Raw genomic sequence first — 18,213 nt, 5'->3', positions numbered from 1 at the left:
GAGCTGTCACAGACATTGCAATATTTTCAAGCATGTTTGATATTATTGCCACAAAATCTTGTCGTGTGAGCGATGCAGCGAAAATGCCAAAATGCTCCAACCAGTTACATCTTATCATGCATCTTTATGTACAGGAATGGAAAGCAAAAATGTTATCATAATTGTGTTTTATTGTAATAAACTAACAAATATATAGATGGTCTGAGTTTCATTTACTTACGATTCTTTTTTCAAAACAGACACAGTTCTGCACGGGCTGAGCTTGCAGTACTTGGCAAACAATGGGAAAATAGAACAGACATCTGTAACAAAAGTCAACTGTATTGGATGCTCCTTGGCTTCCTCCCTCAAGCATTCTCGTCCTCATAATCTGTCCTCTATCCTCGCGAGGAAACGCGGATGCACAATTTAACAAATGAAAAGCACCCATTCTATCCAGCATGTTCTTGGTATGCTACAGAGTATTCTCCCAGTTGGACATGCCCTTCCTGAGAAGGAACCCAGGTAGCATCTTGACCAGATACCCGAAACAGCTCAACTGGTTCCTTTGTACTCCAAGCCTCTCATGGATGTCTGAGCTCCGTACCGTGTCCCTTGGATGAGCTTATTCTCTCTCTAAAGAAAGGTCATTTCAGCCGCTTGTATCTTTGATCTTATTCTGTCTGTCACTGCTCAAAGCTCATGACCATTGGTGAGGGTTGGAACATAGATCGACTGGTAAATTCATCACCAAAGTCCGCTGCAATACTGCACCTTCTGGACTGATCCGCCTATCTATCTCATGGTCCAATTGACCCTCACTCATGAACAAGACCCTGTCATGCTTGAACTCCTCCACCTGGGGAAGCAGCTCATCCCTACCCAGATAGTCCACCCATTTCCAACAGAGAACCATGGCCACACATTAAGAGGTGCTGACTCTAATCTCAACCACTTCACACTCTGCTGAAAACCCCAGTTCACACTGGAGGTCGCAGCATGACAATGCCATCAGCACAGCATCATCCAGATATAGCAGTGACCAAACTCTAAGTCCCCCAATCTGGACACACTCCAATCCTCTGCTGCACTTTGAAATCCTGTCCATGATTATCACAAACAGTATAGATGACAAGAAACAGCCTTTGCAGAATCCAACACCCACTGGGAACAAGCTTGACAGCACAGGTTATTCAAACACCGGATGGCTCCCCAAACTACCTTAGCGCCTCCCACAAGATACCCCAGGGATGCAGTTATAAGTCTTGTCCAACTTTGTAGACTGAATAAGCCAATACTGTAGGCTATAACACAAATGGACATGGCTTGCACTTCATTAAATTATATTAGGCTTTTAATGAAAATGAATATAAAAGTTTTTACATTTTAGATAAATATCTAGATTTTTAAGCTTTTAAAATTAATAAGCCTGTATGTTCTTATTGTAAACCTATAAATTAAATTATACATTATATTCAGTTCTCTTTTTCCAGAGATCGTCTCAAAATTTCATTGCAGCAGCGGTGTTTCCTCTTCACTCATCGGTTGCGTCCATCTTTTCAAATTTTTGAAGCATGTACGCGTGCTTCAGATTTAAACATAAACTCAGGATCAAACTCTGAGTTGACAGAAAGTTTATAGCAAGTATCTTGAGTTCACCAAAACCAGGGCCAGCTCTAGCATTTTGGGGGTAAGCATATTCAAAAAGTGACTGTGCAAGTGAATAAGAAATATAATTAAATTACCAAATTACAGTAAGGTAGATGCTGTTTACTAGGCTTTGGATCAATACCTTTTTCAAAGATCGATAATCCAATTTTTTTTTAATGATGATTATCGTTCTAAAGTATATCAGCATTTCAAAAGGCAGACTCGAACTTGGGTTGCCACACTGCAAGTAAACTACCATACTAATGTTGCCACCACTCCTGCTCCTTAACATATGACTGTCAGATGTATGTATGTCTCCATGCATTTTCTTCAAAAATTCACATTCATATTGTATTTCTTCATAGTTTTGACAGGTTAAATCAGATTATTGGCGCACATATAGCAGGGCTGTGTGGCCAGTGCTATTAGTGCAAGTAATTATTTGTTTATACTATTTGCATTGTAGGGGGGCCCCTGTAATTGACTAGTTGTTGGTGCTTTGTCTGAGCTATTATTCGACTAGACAGTGTTAAGGAACCCATGTATAATTAGACTGCATTATATCCATGTGACCCCAATCAGACACGTTTCATAGGGATATATAGATGCTAAGCTTAGCCCTTTAACAGTAATTAATGGTTATTCAACAAATTAAAAGGCTTAATAACTATAACCTCTTATCTCACAAATATACAGGATCATGTCATTTAAAACAAAAAAAGAAATCGATGTTCTGTTGTAATTTCTCTTGTGAAAACATTTTGATAAATTTTTTTATTTTAACTGCTAAATATTTTTCGTTCTGGAACAAAAAAAAAAAAAAATAGAAAAGTTCAACTCCGTAATCACAGAGTACTTTTATTTTGCCAATCCAAACGTGTAGCACTTGTTGTGACATCATAAAGGCTGCGCCTCTGCTGTGAACAATCTCAAGCGTCCTGAGGTGTATTTAGCAAATTTGCTCCAATAACATGGTAATTATTCTGAAATTATTTTGCTGCAGTAATTTGAAACGAATGTTGATTATGAGCTAATGTTGTAAGGTTTTATTTGAGATGCAGAGAGTAAGTAATTTTTTAGTGTTTGTTTCTGTGAGTTAGGAACATCCACGTTTGAGCCACAAAAAGAGATTTACTATTTATTTTCTTATTTCAATTTTTTTTATTAACAATTGAACGTGACAGGCTCGTTTCCTGTCAAGCGGGGGAAAATCTACTATTGTAAAGATGGAGATTATGAAAGAAGAGAGTGAAGACATGAGAGTAACAGATGCAAAATTGAAAAATGAAGATACTGAGCAACAAAGAGGTTGGTGTCCATTCTTTTATCTTTTTTTAATTAATTAATTAATTACTGCAAATGTATTGTGTTAAAAATCTGTTTAAAATCTGTAAATTCAATATAAGTACAATAAGCCTTTTTTTTTCATTTTATTTCAAAAGTAAAAACAAACACAATTTGATTTCTTAAAAGGTAGAGTTCTAGCCTTTTTCTATTTTTCGTTTCACATTCTCCCTTATCAAAACTAAAATTGGAGGTAAAAAATGAAGATCTAAAAAAATTAATATTTACATTTACATAATTCGTCTCATCAACACTTACAAAAGTCACCAGCAGGGGGAGTAAATATAAGATATACTTTATAACAAGGGTACATGAATAATCATGTACTAATTACTGAATTAATACTTACTTAAGCATGAACTACTGATGAGTTAAGGATGGACTAATCAAGAACTAAATAAGAGCTAACTATGACTGGAGTCATATGATTCATGCATGAATAACATCAACCTTAACTGCACGTTAGTACATTTGGTAGTTAGCCCTAGTGTGTCCAAAAACACACTCAGGACCTTAGAGGACAAAAATGTTAAAGTAAAAATATTATATATTAATGTTATTAAGGGTGCTCTGATCAGGATTTTTGGGGCTGATCAAGAAGCAGTATCACAGGGTCTATTTGAAGCCTTCTATTTATCATGTAGTATTATTTATTTATTTAACTATTCTTAAAAACAGTGTATTTTAAGTATTAAAATTAAGAGATGATAAAGTATCATGAACTGACAACTGTTTATTTCTTGGCAGGAAACATGTGCAACATATTCCACTCCCTCTCTTAGAGACACAACTTAAACCATAGCAGCCTATGCTTGGTTATTGAGAACAGCTTAGAGCTTAAAAAATATAGCTTTACTGTGGAATAAATTACAAAAGCAGAACAAACAGAGTCTTTATAAGTGTACTTCAACTTTAGACTATAAAAACTCTAACAAAAAAGGCTATAGCCAAAAATTGTTTCAAGTCAGTCAGCCCTCAGTTTTCTCTGCATTTAGGAGATAAAGGACCAAGAGCAATAAAGTGCACAGCAAGAAAGAAAAAACAAACAAAAAAAAAACAAAAAAAAAACAACAACAACCTTGTACCTCCATATCTGTATCTATATGTCACTTTATTTCACTTCTCAGGGCAGGCCTAACAAGCCAGGCCCATTGTAAGTTCACATCTCTTGGGATGTCAAGAAATGCAGCTGACACTAACAGAACCACAGCTGCACTGTCATGACGGCTTTTGCATCAATGATAAACTGTGGAGTAGCCGTGTTTTGTTCTGGAAAGCTCAGGCAGTTTTGAGAGAGAGATAGAGAGGGAGAGGGGATGGATGGATGGATGGATGGAGATAGAGGTTAGTAGATTCATATCTCCCAAAGCTTACTTAAGCATCAATGGCAGGTTTGTCTTTATAAATATAAGTGTCACGAACATTGAGAGCGCCTCCCCCTCCAGCCGTCGGAGATCAGACTCCCCGGAATATTGACTTCAAAGACTACATTTCCCATAAGCCCGCATACCTAGGTCTGATTGCACTACAGCTGTTCCCTGTTTCCCACTCGCTATTTAAACAAACTCTGTTTACTTCGAAGTCTTGTTTTGCTCTGGCTACATTTCTAAGCCTTTTCCCAGTCTGTTACTCTGTCTATCGTGTACCAACCCAGCTTTGTTATTGTGACCTCGTTTGATTGCCGCCTGCCCTGTATTACCTCTGCCTGTCTTAGTTTATCGTTGTTTGCTGCCTGCCCCGATCTTCTGCCTGCTCTCACTCTGATTCTGCCTGCCTCCTATATCTCTGTTTGCCCATTGCTTGACCATTGCCTGTTGGACTATTGAGTTCTTCATTAAAACACTGCTCATGGATCCCAACCTAGTCGTCTTTACAATAAGCATCTCTTCTTTTGGCAGGCAGCTTGTTCCTCTTCTCATCTACAATATTCCCTGCTGTGCTAAAAAGTCGTTCGCTATCTACACTTGTGCACGGTGCACAGAGGTAGGCTCGTGCTGCTAGTGCGAGAAAACTGTTTTATAGTCCTGCCAAAAAACGAGCGGCTGTCTGCTCTGTGGGATAACTGGCTCCGATGTTGTTGAGCTGGTGATGTCACCGACACCATGTTCCCCATCTTCATCCAACAACTCAGCATACATAGCATGTAAGGAGGCAGCTTGTGGTACTTTCTCTGGGGGCTCGGAGCCGCTCGCTGCCAAACTCGCCTCACCATTCTGCTGCTCCAGTCCAGTGGCCAGGACATCAGAAACAATAACAAAACATTAATTAATTTATTTAAAACAAAATCTGAATCAGAAATACTTTATTGATCCCCGAGGGGAAATTGTGTTTAGTTACAGTTGCTCCATTCTAGAAAAGATATTATAAGAAAAATAACACAGAGAATAAGACATTTTCTATTATTTAACAGCTCTTGTTTTGATTAGTAGTAGTCTTGGCCTCATAGCATACTCCAAATGTGCGTTTTTATTCTGTAGTCTTATTATTAACTCTTCCAAATGCTTATTTTTACAGCACATTTAGCCAAATTTGAAGGAAATAACAGCCAGCCTACTGCCTTCACAAAAGAATAGCACAAAAACACTGTTAAAGCAGCAATAGCTCCTTTTATCAATCATTTAGGACAAGCTAGATATTCTTGCAATATGAATTGGGGAGCCATACTAGAGTTGTAAAAGATATAGATTTTTCACATCGATTCTGAATTGAAATGTTTTCAGTACTCATTTGCCTTTTTCTCACCTGATCTTTAATTCGCTCTGACAGCGACACACACACAGGAATGTGAAGAATGTGTGAATGAAGTTTTCTCACCTTGGATCGAGCACTGTAGCGATGATATACAGGCGCTCAGATTCTGTTCTGGACCGCTTCCAACAACGTGGCAAACTTTTTACACCATGGTCATTTTCTGCTGTTTTTTTTAAGAAGACAACTTAAATCTCGGATGGATGGTATAATATCTGCAGCCAATGCAGTTGATGAGCTGATCTGTTGCGTGAGCTCTTCAAATGGGGCGAGTAGAGAAATCATATTTTCCATCAATTTCCACTGGCTACCAGTGAACATGGAAGGCAAGGAGTGGTGGTGGCGTAGTGGGCTAAAGCACATAACCATTAATCAGAAGGTTGCTGGTTCGATCCCCACGAACACTACCATTGTGTCCTTGAGCAAGGCACTTAACTCCAGGTTGCTCCGGGGGGATTGTCCCTGTAATAAGTGCACTGTAAGTCGCTTTAGATAAAAGCATCTACCAAATGCATAAATGTAAATGTAAGTCATAGTCAGCTCAATAACTACACAGGGCATGTTTCTGTTCCAGCAGTCTCTGTAGCATATATACAGTACTGTTCCACCTGGTAAGTACATTGTGATGTAGCCTCTTGATAGGCTGGCCAAGTTGTTTCTGAATACTTTGAAGTCAGGAGTAGGCCAGCTGGGAGTGTTTGAAATGACCGATGCGTCTTCCAGAGGCTATTATATCAGCGATTATGCGTTGTGACAACTCCCTCGGACACAATGAGCTGGAGTGTAAAAGCCATACACAGCAGGCTGGATAGGTCCGCATCCCTCATGGCCTATACCATGTTATTGGTATTATCCCTTAGAATAACGTGCACTTTTTTCTTCGGGGTTCCCCATGCTTGAAATATGTTGCTGAATATGGCAGCAAGAGCCTCTGCGGTGTGTGACCCTGAAAAATCTTGAGAATGAAGAACAACTTTTTGTAGTTTGAAGTTTTCAATAATGAACTGCACAGTTGGGCTCAACATGGATATGGGACATACACTCGATCTCCAAATGTCACTTGTGAAACTGATTGATGTGATGTTGTCCTTCATAAGGCTGTCGACATGTAAAACACTGTTTGGTACAACTGTGGGAGGCATACATCAGTGAAATATTTATGCCCTGCAGAGTGTAACGTGAATCCAAGTAGGACATGAGTCGCCGGAAACCTTCGTCTTCCACAATACTAGACATCGGCTGGTGATCAAGGCATATGAATTCCATTATTTTGGCTGATATTTCTTTTTGTTTCTTGCTGTTATTGCTGTAGGGTTCATGTCATTGCAATGTCTCTGTTACCGACAGCTGAGTGAGTGGCGCATGAGCTCCCGCTCTCTCTCCCTGCATTATTGCTAGGTAGCTTTGAAAACTGCTCATATTCATTTTTGTGTCTAACCTTCAAATGTCTGATGAGGTTGGTGGTGTTAAAATGTTTTTTGTGCTTTCTGCCTCGTGGGATTTCCTTGGCTCACATGTTGCAAATGTATTATCTTTTTCAGACACCTGGTAGAACTGACAGACCGCTGAATATAGTGAAGCCACTTTAGCTGCACGTAGAAAAATTATCTCACAAGTTTTGCATCATCTGATCGACTCTTCTGAATGGCCTTTATCGAGATCAAATATCGGTGCTCCGATCGACCGCCGATCGGAGCACCCTTAAATATTATTTTCTACTTTCACTAACTTAGGTTTTTTAACCATCATTCGACTTCATCATAAATACCAAATAGTCATTCATTTTCAGGATTTTAGCCCTTTAAATGCCAGTTTGTTTACATTATTTACAAGTTGTTTTTACACACACACACACACACACACACAAATTTCTCAATTCACACATACAAAAAATCCATACCAACACACCCACACAATTTTAGCAGCATCATTTATTCAATTATCACTGAAGTGCTCTATAATACAGAAAATAGGAAAAAAGAATGTATTTGCTGCATAGGGTAAACATGAGAAAAATGGTGCCATCTAGTGGAAAATGTAAAAAAATAAAAATACATTTGAATTCAGGGCTCTAGAATGGTCCTCCTATCTTTTGGTCATTCGATTTTCCTTTTAGAATCGGGTATTAAAAAACAAGTGGCTATTTGATTTTTGTTTTAAAATAGAAAAATTTAAATACAAAGCGTTTTCTCTTTTTCAGTGTCAAAAAGGGATGAGTGATATTTTAAAAATAAAAAGTTTCATTTTCGGATAACAAAAATTTGTATTACTTTAAAAGGACCGTTTGTTCATATTCCGAGACTGGATGTGGTCATTTACATGACAAGAGCACCAATGACGACAGCTGTGTAGAAAAAAATAAAGTATGTGCTGTGTAATTGAGCGTGATCGTAGAGCATGATACATGGACATGGAGCAATATGTTTTTTTCTGAAACAATAAAAGAGTCTCTCTCAGGGAAGAAGACATGTCTGCAGAAAAACTAAGTCACATTTTCCAGGTTCTTTTCACCTATGCTAGCTGTCAGTCAAATAACTGCAAGTGTTTAGTTCCAAACCTTTCTCAATTAATATTTTTCAGTGAATACTGAGAGGTTAACTTCTTAAAATGCTAAATCTCTAAATGATTACATAACGTTACATATAGAGTATTTAACGTTAAGGGATAATCCATGATGAGGCAGACTTCTGACTGGCCGCTAAAGTTAGACAACACCTCCACTAAATTTAATGTAGCAGCAAAATTAACAGTAATTCAAGTCTTCAGTAGAAAAGAATCCTTTTTTTGTTTGTTTTTTTGCTAAATGTTTTCAACTTGTATCTAGACTTTAAAGGATTCAGATCTCTTTTTTTTGTTCAATTTAGTTGTAAGATATCAGTCACCTTTTCATTCATACAGTTATTTTAAGGAACCCATTCAACTGAAATATTATAATTTGTAAACAAATTATATTAATAATAATATATATAATAATTGTAATATATAATAATATATCTCAGTTGTGCACCTTTTGTAACTGATCCACCGGTCTCTCTTTCTTCCTCACTGCCGTCACAGCTCACTCTCCCCTGAGTTCTGATTACACACACATGCGTATCATTAGTGGCTAATCAATTACTGTATATATACCCTGCTTGTCTCTTTTCATCGATAGTATCTCTGAGACGCCAGAGCTTTCTACTATGTCAAACATACCTGTGTCTTCATTATTGCCAACAAGTATCATAAGACTGTTGTGAGATATGTTCACCGTGTCTATACCCTCTCTGGATATTATTCACTTGCTGTTTGCCAGTCTGCTCAACTGAATTGACTCACAATAATCTGTTCAATAAACCCTGCTACTGAGTTCATATCTATGCCTCCGTGACACCTTTAAGTTTGAAACCCTCATGCTTTTATTTTGATATTCTTAACTCTCCAGGAAGTCCTTTTTGTAGGCAAGTTCACGGTAGTTTAATTTGCTTCTTATTCAAATTCTGGTAAAAACATACCTCCGGTGCTGTTCTAAATGCATAGAAGTGAACCAAACTATTGAGCATCTACATCTGAGATTTAGTCCGTGAGTAGCGCTCAAATATCACGCACCACTGTGAAGGCTAAAAATTGCTATGAGTGTGTGTGTAAACAGACCAGTGCCATTCACTGATGTGCTGGAGCTGTGAGTTCATTTTATATATTTACTTATAAATCAGCCTTTTGTGAATAAAATTCATGAGTCTTATGAACTACTTTAATTGTGTTTTAATGGTTGTTTTATGTCATTTTTTTGAGCTTGACAGTAACGAACATGACTAACACACATATCAGATTTGGATATATGGATTTTGGCCATAACAGGGTCTTGATCCTGTGGTCCTCCATCTACACATTGATTGAACTGGTTGTGTAGCATGGAGCATTGTCCTGCTGGTTAAACCAATCCTCAGAGTCTGGGAACTTTGTCAGAGCAGAAGGAAACAAGTTTTCTTCCATGATAACCTTGTACATGGCTTGATTCATGGGTCCTTCACATAGACGAATCTGCCCGATCCCAGCCTTGCTGAAGCTCCACTAAATCATTACCGATCCTCCACCTGGTCATCTAATGGTTACACACAGACCTGGAGAGGCCTACAAGCCACAGTGTCTCACACCCACTGTGAAATTTGGTGGAGGATTGGTGATGATCCTGTAATGGTCTGAAAGGTCACTTTCTTTTTTGTTATTTTGACCAGTTGTCATTTTCTGCAAATAAATGCTCTAAATGACAGTATTTTTATTTGGAATTTGGGAGAAATGTTGTCAGTACTTAATAGAATAAAACAAAAATGTTCATTTTACTCAAACACATACATATAAATAGTAAATCCAGAAAAATTGAACATTTTGCATTGGCCTTTTTTTCTTCCCCAGAGCTTGTATATAATAAATGTGTAGAACTTTTGTGAATGACAAATGTTGCAGTTGTGTAGAAATGTGCGGAGATTCCACCCGGGGCGTCGTCTCGTATTATTTTGCTGTGCCTTCTTTCAAAATGAAATAATTTTACTCTCAATAAGAAGTACAAATTCATGCCATTTACAAATTTTGCAATAACCTATGCAATAAAAAACCTCTTCGGATCTGATCACCCTGTTAATTTTGTGTAATTTTGCGGTAATGACCATCTGACTGCCCATGACGTGTATTGAATAGAAATATCACCATTTGTATTGTTATAATCTGAATTATATATAGATCTTAGAATCTGATCACACAGTGATAATATTCTTTTTTTAATTTCAAACTCAGAAGAAACCCAAGATCCACCGGAGGTGTATGTTAGATTTAAGGGAGGACCCATCACTATAATGAAAATAGCGACCATGGTAGGTGATGATGAAATGGCACATGGCTCTGCTGATGTGCGTGAAGGCCAACGTGACAACGAGAGAATGATCATGTCGGCGAGAAGTGGGAGGACAATAAAAAGAATTCCTCATAAATATAGCTCAGATGTGGCTGGTAAGTGCATTTTGTTGTGATTCTAAGGTTAAGCATTGCTAATGTTAAAAACACATGCAAACCATTATTCACAATATTGCATACATTTTAAACTCCCCACAAAATATAAGTTTTCATCAGACGCATTTAGATCATGTTTATGCATGTCTGCTTGCACGTCAACTCATTAACCTTTTCTTTACCTTCCCTACTTTTAGTTGTGTCTACATTTCAGACTGATGATGCAGCATCAGGTATGTAAAGCTATTTAGCGACTGTACAAGCGAAGTAGTAGAAAAGTTATAATATACAAATATGTCATGAAAAAAGATTATGTTGTGTTACTTCAAAACAGTGTGATTCCAGAATTAACTTGAAATGAATATGTTTCTACAAACTATATTTTAAGTGCATTTTTTTTTTTTTATTACTTAAGACCAGCCAAACACTCAGACTGAAGTATGGCCAAATTATGAGGAAGCAGGTTTGTTTCATGCCTCCTTGAGCAACATGTATGAGATGTGTGAATTTTACAGGGACAAATTACACTTTTCATATGGATGTAAACTATAGCATGGTACATTTCTTTAGAGGTGTAGTATATGTATATGGGAGACCACAGCAAATATTATTGTTGCATTCCCAGACCTCAGGGAAAATACTAATGAAATAAAAACAATGTCATGGCTGCTTTAAGACAGTAACACAAGTGCATATTTTTTGTTGCTACCAGCCAAGTTACAAATACTTTTCTCTTTTGCCATAACTTTTAAAAGGAGAACACACCTCACAGGTTTTTCTTCGAAAAGCAAAACAAACCATTGAAATCCAAAAAGAGAAGATTGTTCACCTTGAGGAAAAGGTGAAATCTTTGACTGAAGAGAGAAATTATCTCCGGGAAAGACTACAGGATGGTGGGTTTTAGTGATGTGACAAACTTGTTATATTTAAACTAATTTATTGTTAATAATAAAACAGACACAATTAATTGATTGGCTGTCAGATCATCCATCCTTTAATCTAGCTGTTATTGCTGTCTGTCAAAGCTCTTAATCTGAAAGGTGAAGCAGTTCAAAGAAAACCACCTCAATACTTGCTGACTCCACCATCATCTTCAGCTGCAAAGAATGTGGACAGTTCTTCAGAATCTTCTGATTCGTCTGATTCTGAGCCCACACCAAAGAAAAAAAATAAGAGTGATAAACAGAAAGGAAGAATAAACAAGAAGAAATCAAAGAAACTGATGGGTAACTATTCCAAAAGAGGTATGTGCATTTTGTCAAATTATGCTTAATCTTTACGCAGCTCATAATGTGTGTTGCTTAAGAGAATGCATAGCTCTTGGAAGAATAACTTGAAAAGTTAAGAAGAAACACCCAAAAATGAAAATGCATTATAATCATAATTTACTTCTATTGTTCAAAACCCGATGTCTTATAATGTTTTCCAAATTGAAAACAATAAAAAGTATTAAAAGACTTAATTGGTATAAAAAAGTCTTAATTATAATATGAAGAGGTCTTAAATTTGTGGATGGACAGACAGGAATCACTATTTGGCCTAATTGGTGGTTATTAAATGCAAAAGGCTACAGTTTAATGAAATATATACATAAGCATGTAGGATGCTTATGCTACAGTGTTTTCAGCTGTGTTTTTTTTTGGTGTGTCAATAGGAAACATACATTTTAGATTTCCAAACTTTCCTTTTGCAATAGAAGAAGAAGAGCAATGAGTCCTGAAACAGGTATGGTTCTCAGTGAAAAAGGTCTGAATTTGGTTCTTTTTAAGAGGACTCAAGTTTGAACCCTAAAAGACAAGCCAAAGTCTGTTTATTGGCAGTAGAATATGTGCAAAACATTACCAAATATTGGTCAAAGGAATCACTAGATTTTGATGATCATTTCTCATAATCGAAGTTTAAGTTTAATCGAAATACTTTTAAAATAATCGCAATATGATTTTTTCTCAAAATCTTGCTTCCCTACTCCATATCCATACAAATTACACTATATTCCAAGTCTTCTGAAGCTCTATATATCTTTGATGAATGCCCCCCACTTCATTCCCTATTTATAAGTTGTAACAATAATTAATTATATTCCCTCACTCCTCTAATGTAGCCTATGACAAATTTAGTGATATGATCATATTTATTATTAATCTATTTCTGCCTAAAGTACAGTTAGTGTTACTATTGTAGATTCAAGGGTGGTGATGTAGAATTCTGTGCCGAATTTAAATGGCTTCCTCTCCTTGTGCCGTGCTTCTCACTCATTCTTGCAAATCTGCGAGTTTAACAGGTCAAACTTTAAGAGCTTTGCGCTCGCTCTTCTCTGCCCATTGAGCCATATCCTTCTACAGAGCCATACAGGTGCATTAGCTGCGGTTGTGCCTCTGCCTGTGTATTTGACACTGTTAAACCAGGCATCACTAGACTTCAAAATCGGATGAACCGTGGTTCAAATGCATACCAACTCTTATAATTGAGAACCAACTGATAGACTCCAAGTCTACATGAACGTTTTAATGCAAACTTATGCCCCCCTCTCTACTATTTTGCTCTCAGCGCCCCCTGTCATCCTTTGAACACCCCGTTGAGAACCCATGCTCTTTAGCTTTGTATTATGGCACAGGCCAAAATCAGAACAGACAGATCCAATTATTTGCTGAAATTCTTCCCTCCTGCCATAGCTCTCAATTCTCATTCATGCTCACGTGAGGGTGAGAGAATTATTAATATTTTCATTTTTGGGTGAACTTTCCTTGTATAACATTTCTTATAACAAGCTTTGTTTTTTCAGTAAGGACCCCTGAAGATTCTATCAAGCGGTACTACAATGTACTGAAGCTTGTAAAACAAGGCCTGACTAAGACTGAAGCCTACAACAGATTTAATGTTGACAGGAACACTATAGTCATTCAGGCTCCCATTGCTGAGTTAGCGGCAGCTAATCCAGAAGCTTTCAAAGCATTGAGGGAAAGCTTTAAAAAAGGTGACAGCGTACAAAGGTTTGCTGAAAGTTGTCTCACACTGTGCAGACTTCACCCCAATGTGGATGTAATTCATAATATGAAGGAAATCGATGACCTACTGGATATTAGTAAAAAGTGAGGTAAACTGTGTTCAGCAATTACTTTGATGCTGGGGCATACTTGTGTAGGAAAAAAGGTTATTGTATTGCTAAAAAGTTTTTACTTTTGACTGTTCATGTTCGTATTAATTGGGTAATTGTACATTTTAATAGTTTAAATCCTAATGAAGTAAATGGACATGCGATAGTTTTGATACCAGGGACTAAAAATGGTTCAAGGAAATCTTTAGCAGAACTTAACCGAAATCTGGAACAAAGTGATTTTCAATTGTTCCAGAGGGAAAACAGTATTTTTAAATGCTGGAAACTGGTTATAACCGGTTCATTTTGTTCCTAAAGTAATTTTTTGGAACTACACCACTTCATGTTGCCTGAAAAAATTTAACGTGCTTTGATACTGAAGAAAAATGCTGCATCATACATTTCTTTGCCTAATTGTCTGTTGTGGATGAAGCATTCTTTGAATGAAGACCTTTTTAAACTATGTTTAATTAATACATGCAACCCCTGGCAAAAATTATGGAGTCACCACACTTTTTCTTTTTTACTTTGCAGCAAATAATAACTTTGATAATAATCATTTAATAATAAAAATAAAAATGAATAATATTTTTTTCCTCAACATTGAGTGATTCCATACGTTTTTCCTCTACTTGATCTGGAAAATAAATATGCCATTAATTAAAATAATGTAATTTAATTTATTTGAGTGATGTTTCATGAAGCCAGAATGTTCATCTATTAAACAAAAATTGCTTGTGTCATATCTGTGATTTGTTTATTTGCTATTTGCAGAATGAAAAAATACTGTTTTTGCTCAGAAAGAACCAAAATGAAAAACCATTTCATTTTTTAGTCCCTGTTTGAGACAAAGGGACACAGTATGTTAACATGGGCTAAGGTTATGTTGTTGATACCTAAATAATGTGATGAATGTGCTGTGTTATTTCTTAATTCTTTTTTTAAAAACACTACATAGTTGTTGTTTTTTCATTCTTGTATTGTGAAATAAATGGTTTTGTCACAACTCTTGCACAGCTCTCTCCTTTGTAGTACTTTGGATAACAATTCATGAATGTAACATATTAATTCATTATTAACTACTCATACACTAACTTCAGAACATGACTTGTTAAAGCATATTTATGTCATGACTAGAGTTGCTCATTATTAAATTATTATCAATAACACATGTAGTAGCATACTACAGTTAGTATGCTATCCATTTAAAGAAGAAGTGAATAGTGAACTACAACAGCATGAACTGTGTTAAATACCGAGGTAGCACATCTTGTGAGGCAGATAATGGAATGAATCAGAATGTGCTTCCAGCATAACTCAGATAGTGATATAGTGTAAGGCTGTACTAAGCCCTAAAGCTATGCAAATATAGTGTTGGTAGCACATCCTGATAGGTAGCATATACATCAATCTGTTTGGAGATGCCAAACTTGCAGAATTGCTTCTTAACAGGTAAGCTTCACTCAAGGTATTGCCACACAAGTTAGCTCATTACTGTCAAGCTCCACTTGAATATGTATCTACAGGTGAAACTCGAAAAATTAGAATATCGTGCAAAAGTTCATTAATTTCAGTAATTCAACTTAAAAGGTGAAACTAATATATTATATAGACTCATTACAAGCAAAGTAAGATATTTCAAGCCTTTATTTGATATAATTTTGATGATTATGGCTTACAGCTTATGAAAACCCCAAATTCAGAATCTCAGAAAATTAGAATATTACATGAAATCAATAAAAAAAGGATTTTAAATACAGAAATGTCGGCCCTCTGAAAAGTATAATCATGCATATGTACTCAGTACTTGGTTTGGGCCCCTTTTGCATTAATTACTGCCTCAATGCGGCGTGGCATGGATGCTATCAGCCTGTGGCACTGCTGAGGTGTTATGGAAGACCAAGATGCTTCAATAGCGGCCTTCAGCTCTTCTGCATTGTTTGGTCTCATGTCTCTCATCTTTCTCATGGCAATGCCCCATAGATTCTCTATGGGGTACAGGTCAGGCGGAGTTTGCTGGCCAATCAAGCACAGTAATACCATGGTCATTGAACCAGGTTTTGGTACTTTTGGCAGTGTGGGCAGGTGCCAAGTCCTGCTGGAAAATGAAGTCAGCATCTCCATAAAGCTTGTCTGCTGAAGGAAGCATGAAGTGCTCTAAAATGTCCCGGTAGACGGCTGCGTTGACTCTGGACTTAATAAAGCACAGTGGACCAAACCAGCCGATGACATGGCTCCCCAAACCAACACAGACTGTGGAAACTTCACACTGGACTTCAAGCATCTTGGATTGTGTGCCTCTCCATTCTTCCTCCAGACTCTGGGACCTTGGTTTCCAAATGAGATGCAAAATTTGCTCTCATCAGAAAAGAGGACTTTGGACCACTGAGCAACAGACCTGTTCTTTTTTTCTTTAGCCCAGGTAAGACGTTTGACATTTGAAGCCCATGTCCAGGACCCGTCTGTGTGTGGTGGCTCTTGATGCAGTAACTCCAGCCTCAGTCCACTCCTTGTGAAGCTCCCCACACATTTGAATGTCCTTTTCCTGACAATCCTCTCCAGGCTACGGTCATCCCTGCTGCTTGTGCACCTTTTTCTTCCACACTTTTCCCTTCCACTTAACTTTCTATTAATGTGCTTTGATACAGCACTTTGAGAACATACAACTTCTTTTGCAATTACCTTTTGAGGCTTTCCCTCCTTGTGGAGGGTGTCAATGATGTTTTCTGCACAACTGTCAGGTCAGCAGTCTTCCCCATGATTGTGAATTCAACTGAACCAGACTGAGAGACCATTTAAAGGCTCAGGAACCCTTTGCAGGTGTTTAGCTGATTAGAGTGTGACACTTTGAGCCTACAATACTGAACCTTTTCACAATATTCTAATTTTCTGAGATTCTGAATTTGGGGTTTTCATAAGCTGTAAGCCATAATCATCAAAATTATATCAAATAAAGGCTTGAAATATCTTACTTTGCTTGTAATGAGTCTATATAATAGATTAGTTTCACCTTTTAAGTTGAATTACTGAAATTAATGATCTTTTGCACGATATTCTAATTTTTCGAGTTTCACCTGTATAAGCTTACTAGTTACCAGAAGAACCATCCTACCTCAAGTACTTTATTTTGTAATTCTGTTTGGTGCCACTAGTTGCCAGAAATGACATAATTATAATTATGACATAATTCATGCATTCCATATGACTCTGGTCACAGTTAAGGTTAGCTCTTCATTAGTTCTTGATTAGTCAATGCCTTAACTTATTATTAACTCATGCTTAAGTATTCATTCAAGTACATGATTATTCATGTACCCTTGTTATAAATCTACATTTTAGGTGGGGTAAGAGGATGTGGAACCCTTTGGAATTAGCTAGTTTTCTGCAGTAATTGCTCCTAAAACGTGATCCCATCTTCATCAAATTCACAAAGATAGACAAACACAATGTGCTTAGGCTAACAACGCACAAAACAAAACTATAATATTTAATGTCTTTATTGAACACATCCCATTAAACATTCCCAGTGATGTGGAAAAAGTAAGTGAACCCTTGGATTTAATAACTGGTCGATCCTCCTTTGGCAGCAATAACCTCAACCAAGCATTTCCGGTAGCTGCGGATTAGACCTGCACAACGTTCTTTGTCTGGTGTGAATGGCTCTTCTGAGGTCATTCCACAGCAACTCTATTGGGTTAATGTCTGGGTACTGACTGGGCCACTCCAAAAAATTAATTTTCTTTTTTTTGAAGCCATTCTGTAGTGGATTACTTTGATGTTTAGGGTCATTCTCCTGCTGCATAACCCAACTTCTACTGAGCTTCAGCTGGTGCACAGCCACCCTCAAAATTTCCAGTAGGATAACTTATAAACTTGGGAATTCATTTTTCCATCGATGATGTTAAGAGGTTCTGGCCCCAAGGCAGCAAAGTAGCAACAAATCATGATGCTCCCTCCACCGTACTTCACTGTTGGGATGATGTATTCATGTTGGTATGCAGTGCCCTTTTTATGCCATACGTAGTGCTGCGTGTTCTTCCCAAACAATTGTGTGCTGCTAAGTTATAATGACTAATTGCAGCCTGTACCAGCCAGATATCATTTCAGTCTACTGTGATGGACTTCACAGAGGCTGAACTGATGCCAGCACCAACCGTCAGACAGGGAATACTTGACTGGACACTGATAGAAACTTGGATTTAGGATGGACTCTATCAGATATTAATCTTCCACAATCTTACAGTGGAACTGCAGTGCACTTTACTGACCTCTGCCTGCATCACCTTGGTCAAAGGATGGACCACATACTTAAAATGGAATACATGGACAATAAACTAATTGCACCCTTCATCAGCCAAATAATAAAAAACAATGTATCTGTTTGCACTTCCACAGTTAATTAAGAATGTAAA

At 37.3% G+C, this 18,213-nt stretch overlaps 1 protein-coding gene across 5 annotated transcripts; it reads left to right on the top strand.

The window, feature by feature from the left end:
- The first annotated feature begins 2,514 nt into the window (after positions 1-2,514).
- LOC127649642 (coiled-coil domain-containing protein 106-like) lies at positions 2,515-14,802 on the top strand. 5 transcript variants are annotated; one of them, XM_052134870.1, is made up of 9 exons: positions 2,515-2,603; positions 2,814-2,937; positions 10,495-10,707; positions 10,905-10,940; positions 11,123-11,170; positions 11,463-11,600; positions 11,733-11,951; positions 12,362-12,432; positions 13,490-13,627. In XM_052134870.1, the coding sequence occupies exons 1-8, from the start codon at positions 2,601-2,603 to the stop codon at positions 12,418-12,420; spliced, it is 840 nt and encodes a 279-aa protein (XP_051990830.1). In that variant the 5' UTR covers positions 2,515-2,600; the 3' UTR covers positions 12,421-12,432; positions 13,490-13,627. The 5 variants fall into 5 exon arrangements, with proteins under 5 accessions (XP_051990830.1, XP_051990827.1, XP_051990825.1 ...); XM_052134867.1 differs by lacking the exon at positions 12,362-12,432 and having other exon boundaries at positions 10,498-10,707; positions 13,490-14,802; XM_052134865.1 differs by lacking the exon at positions 12,362-12,432 and having other exon boundaries at positions 13,490-14,802.
- Positions 14,803-18,213: the final 3,411 nt, after the last annotated feature.

This window comes from Xyrauchen texanus, chromosome 9 (assembly GCF_025860055.1).
Source record: "Xyrauchen texanus isolate HMW12.3.18 chromosome 9, RBS_HiC_50CHRs, whole genome shotgun sequence".
Taxonomy (NCBI): Eukaryota; Metazoa; Chordata; class Actinopteri; order Cypriniformes; family Catostomidae; genus Xyrauchen; species Xyrauchen texanus.
This window is presented reverse-complemented; position numbering and strand designations above follow the sequence as displayed.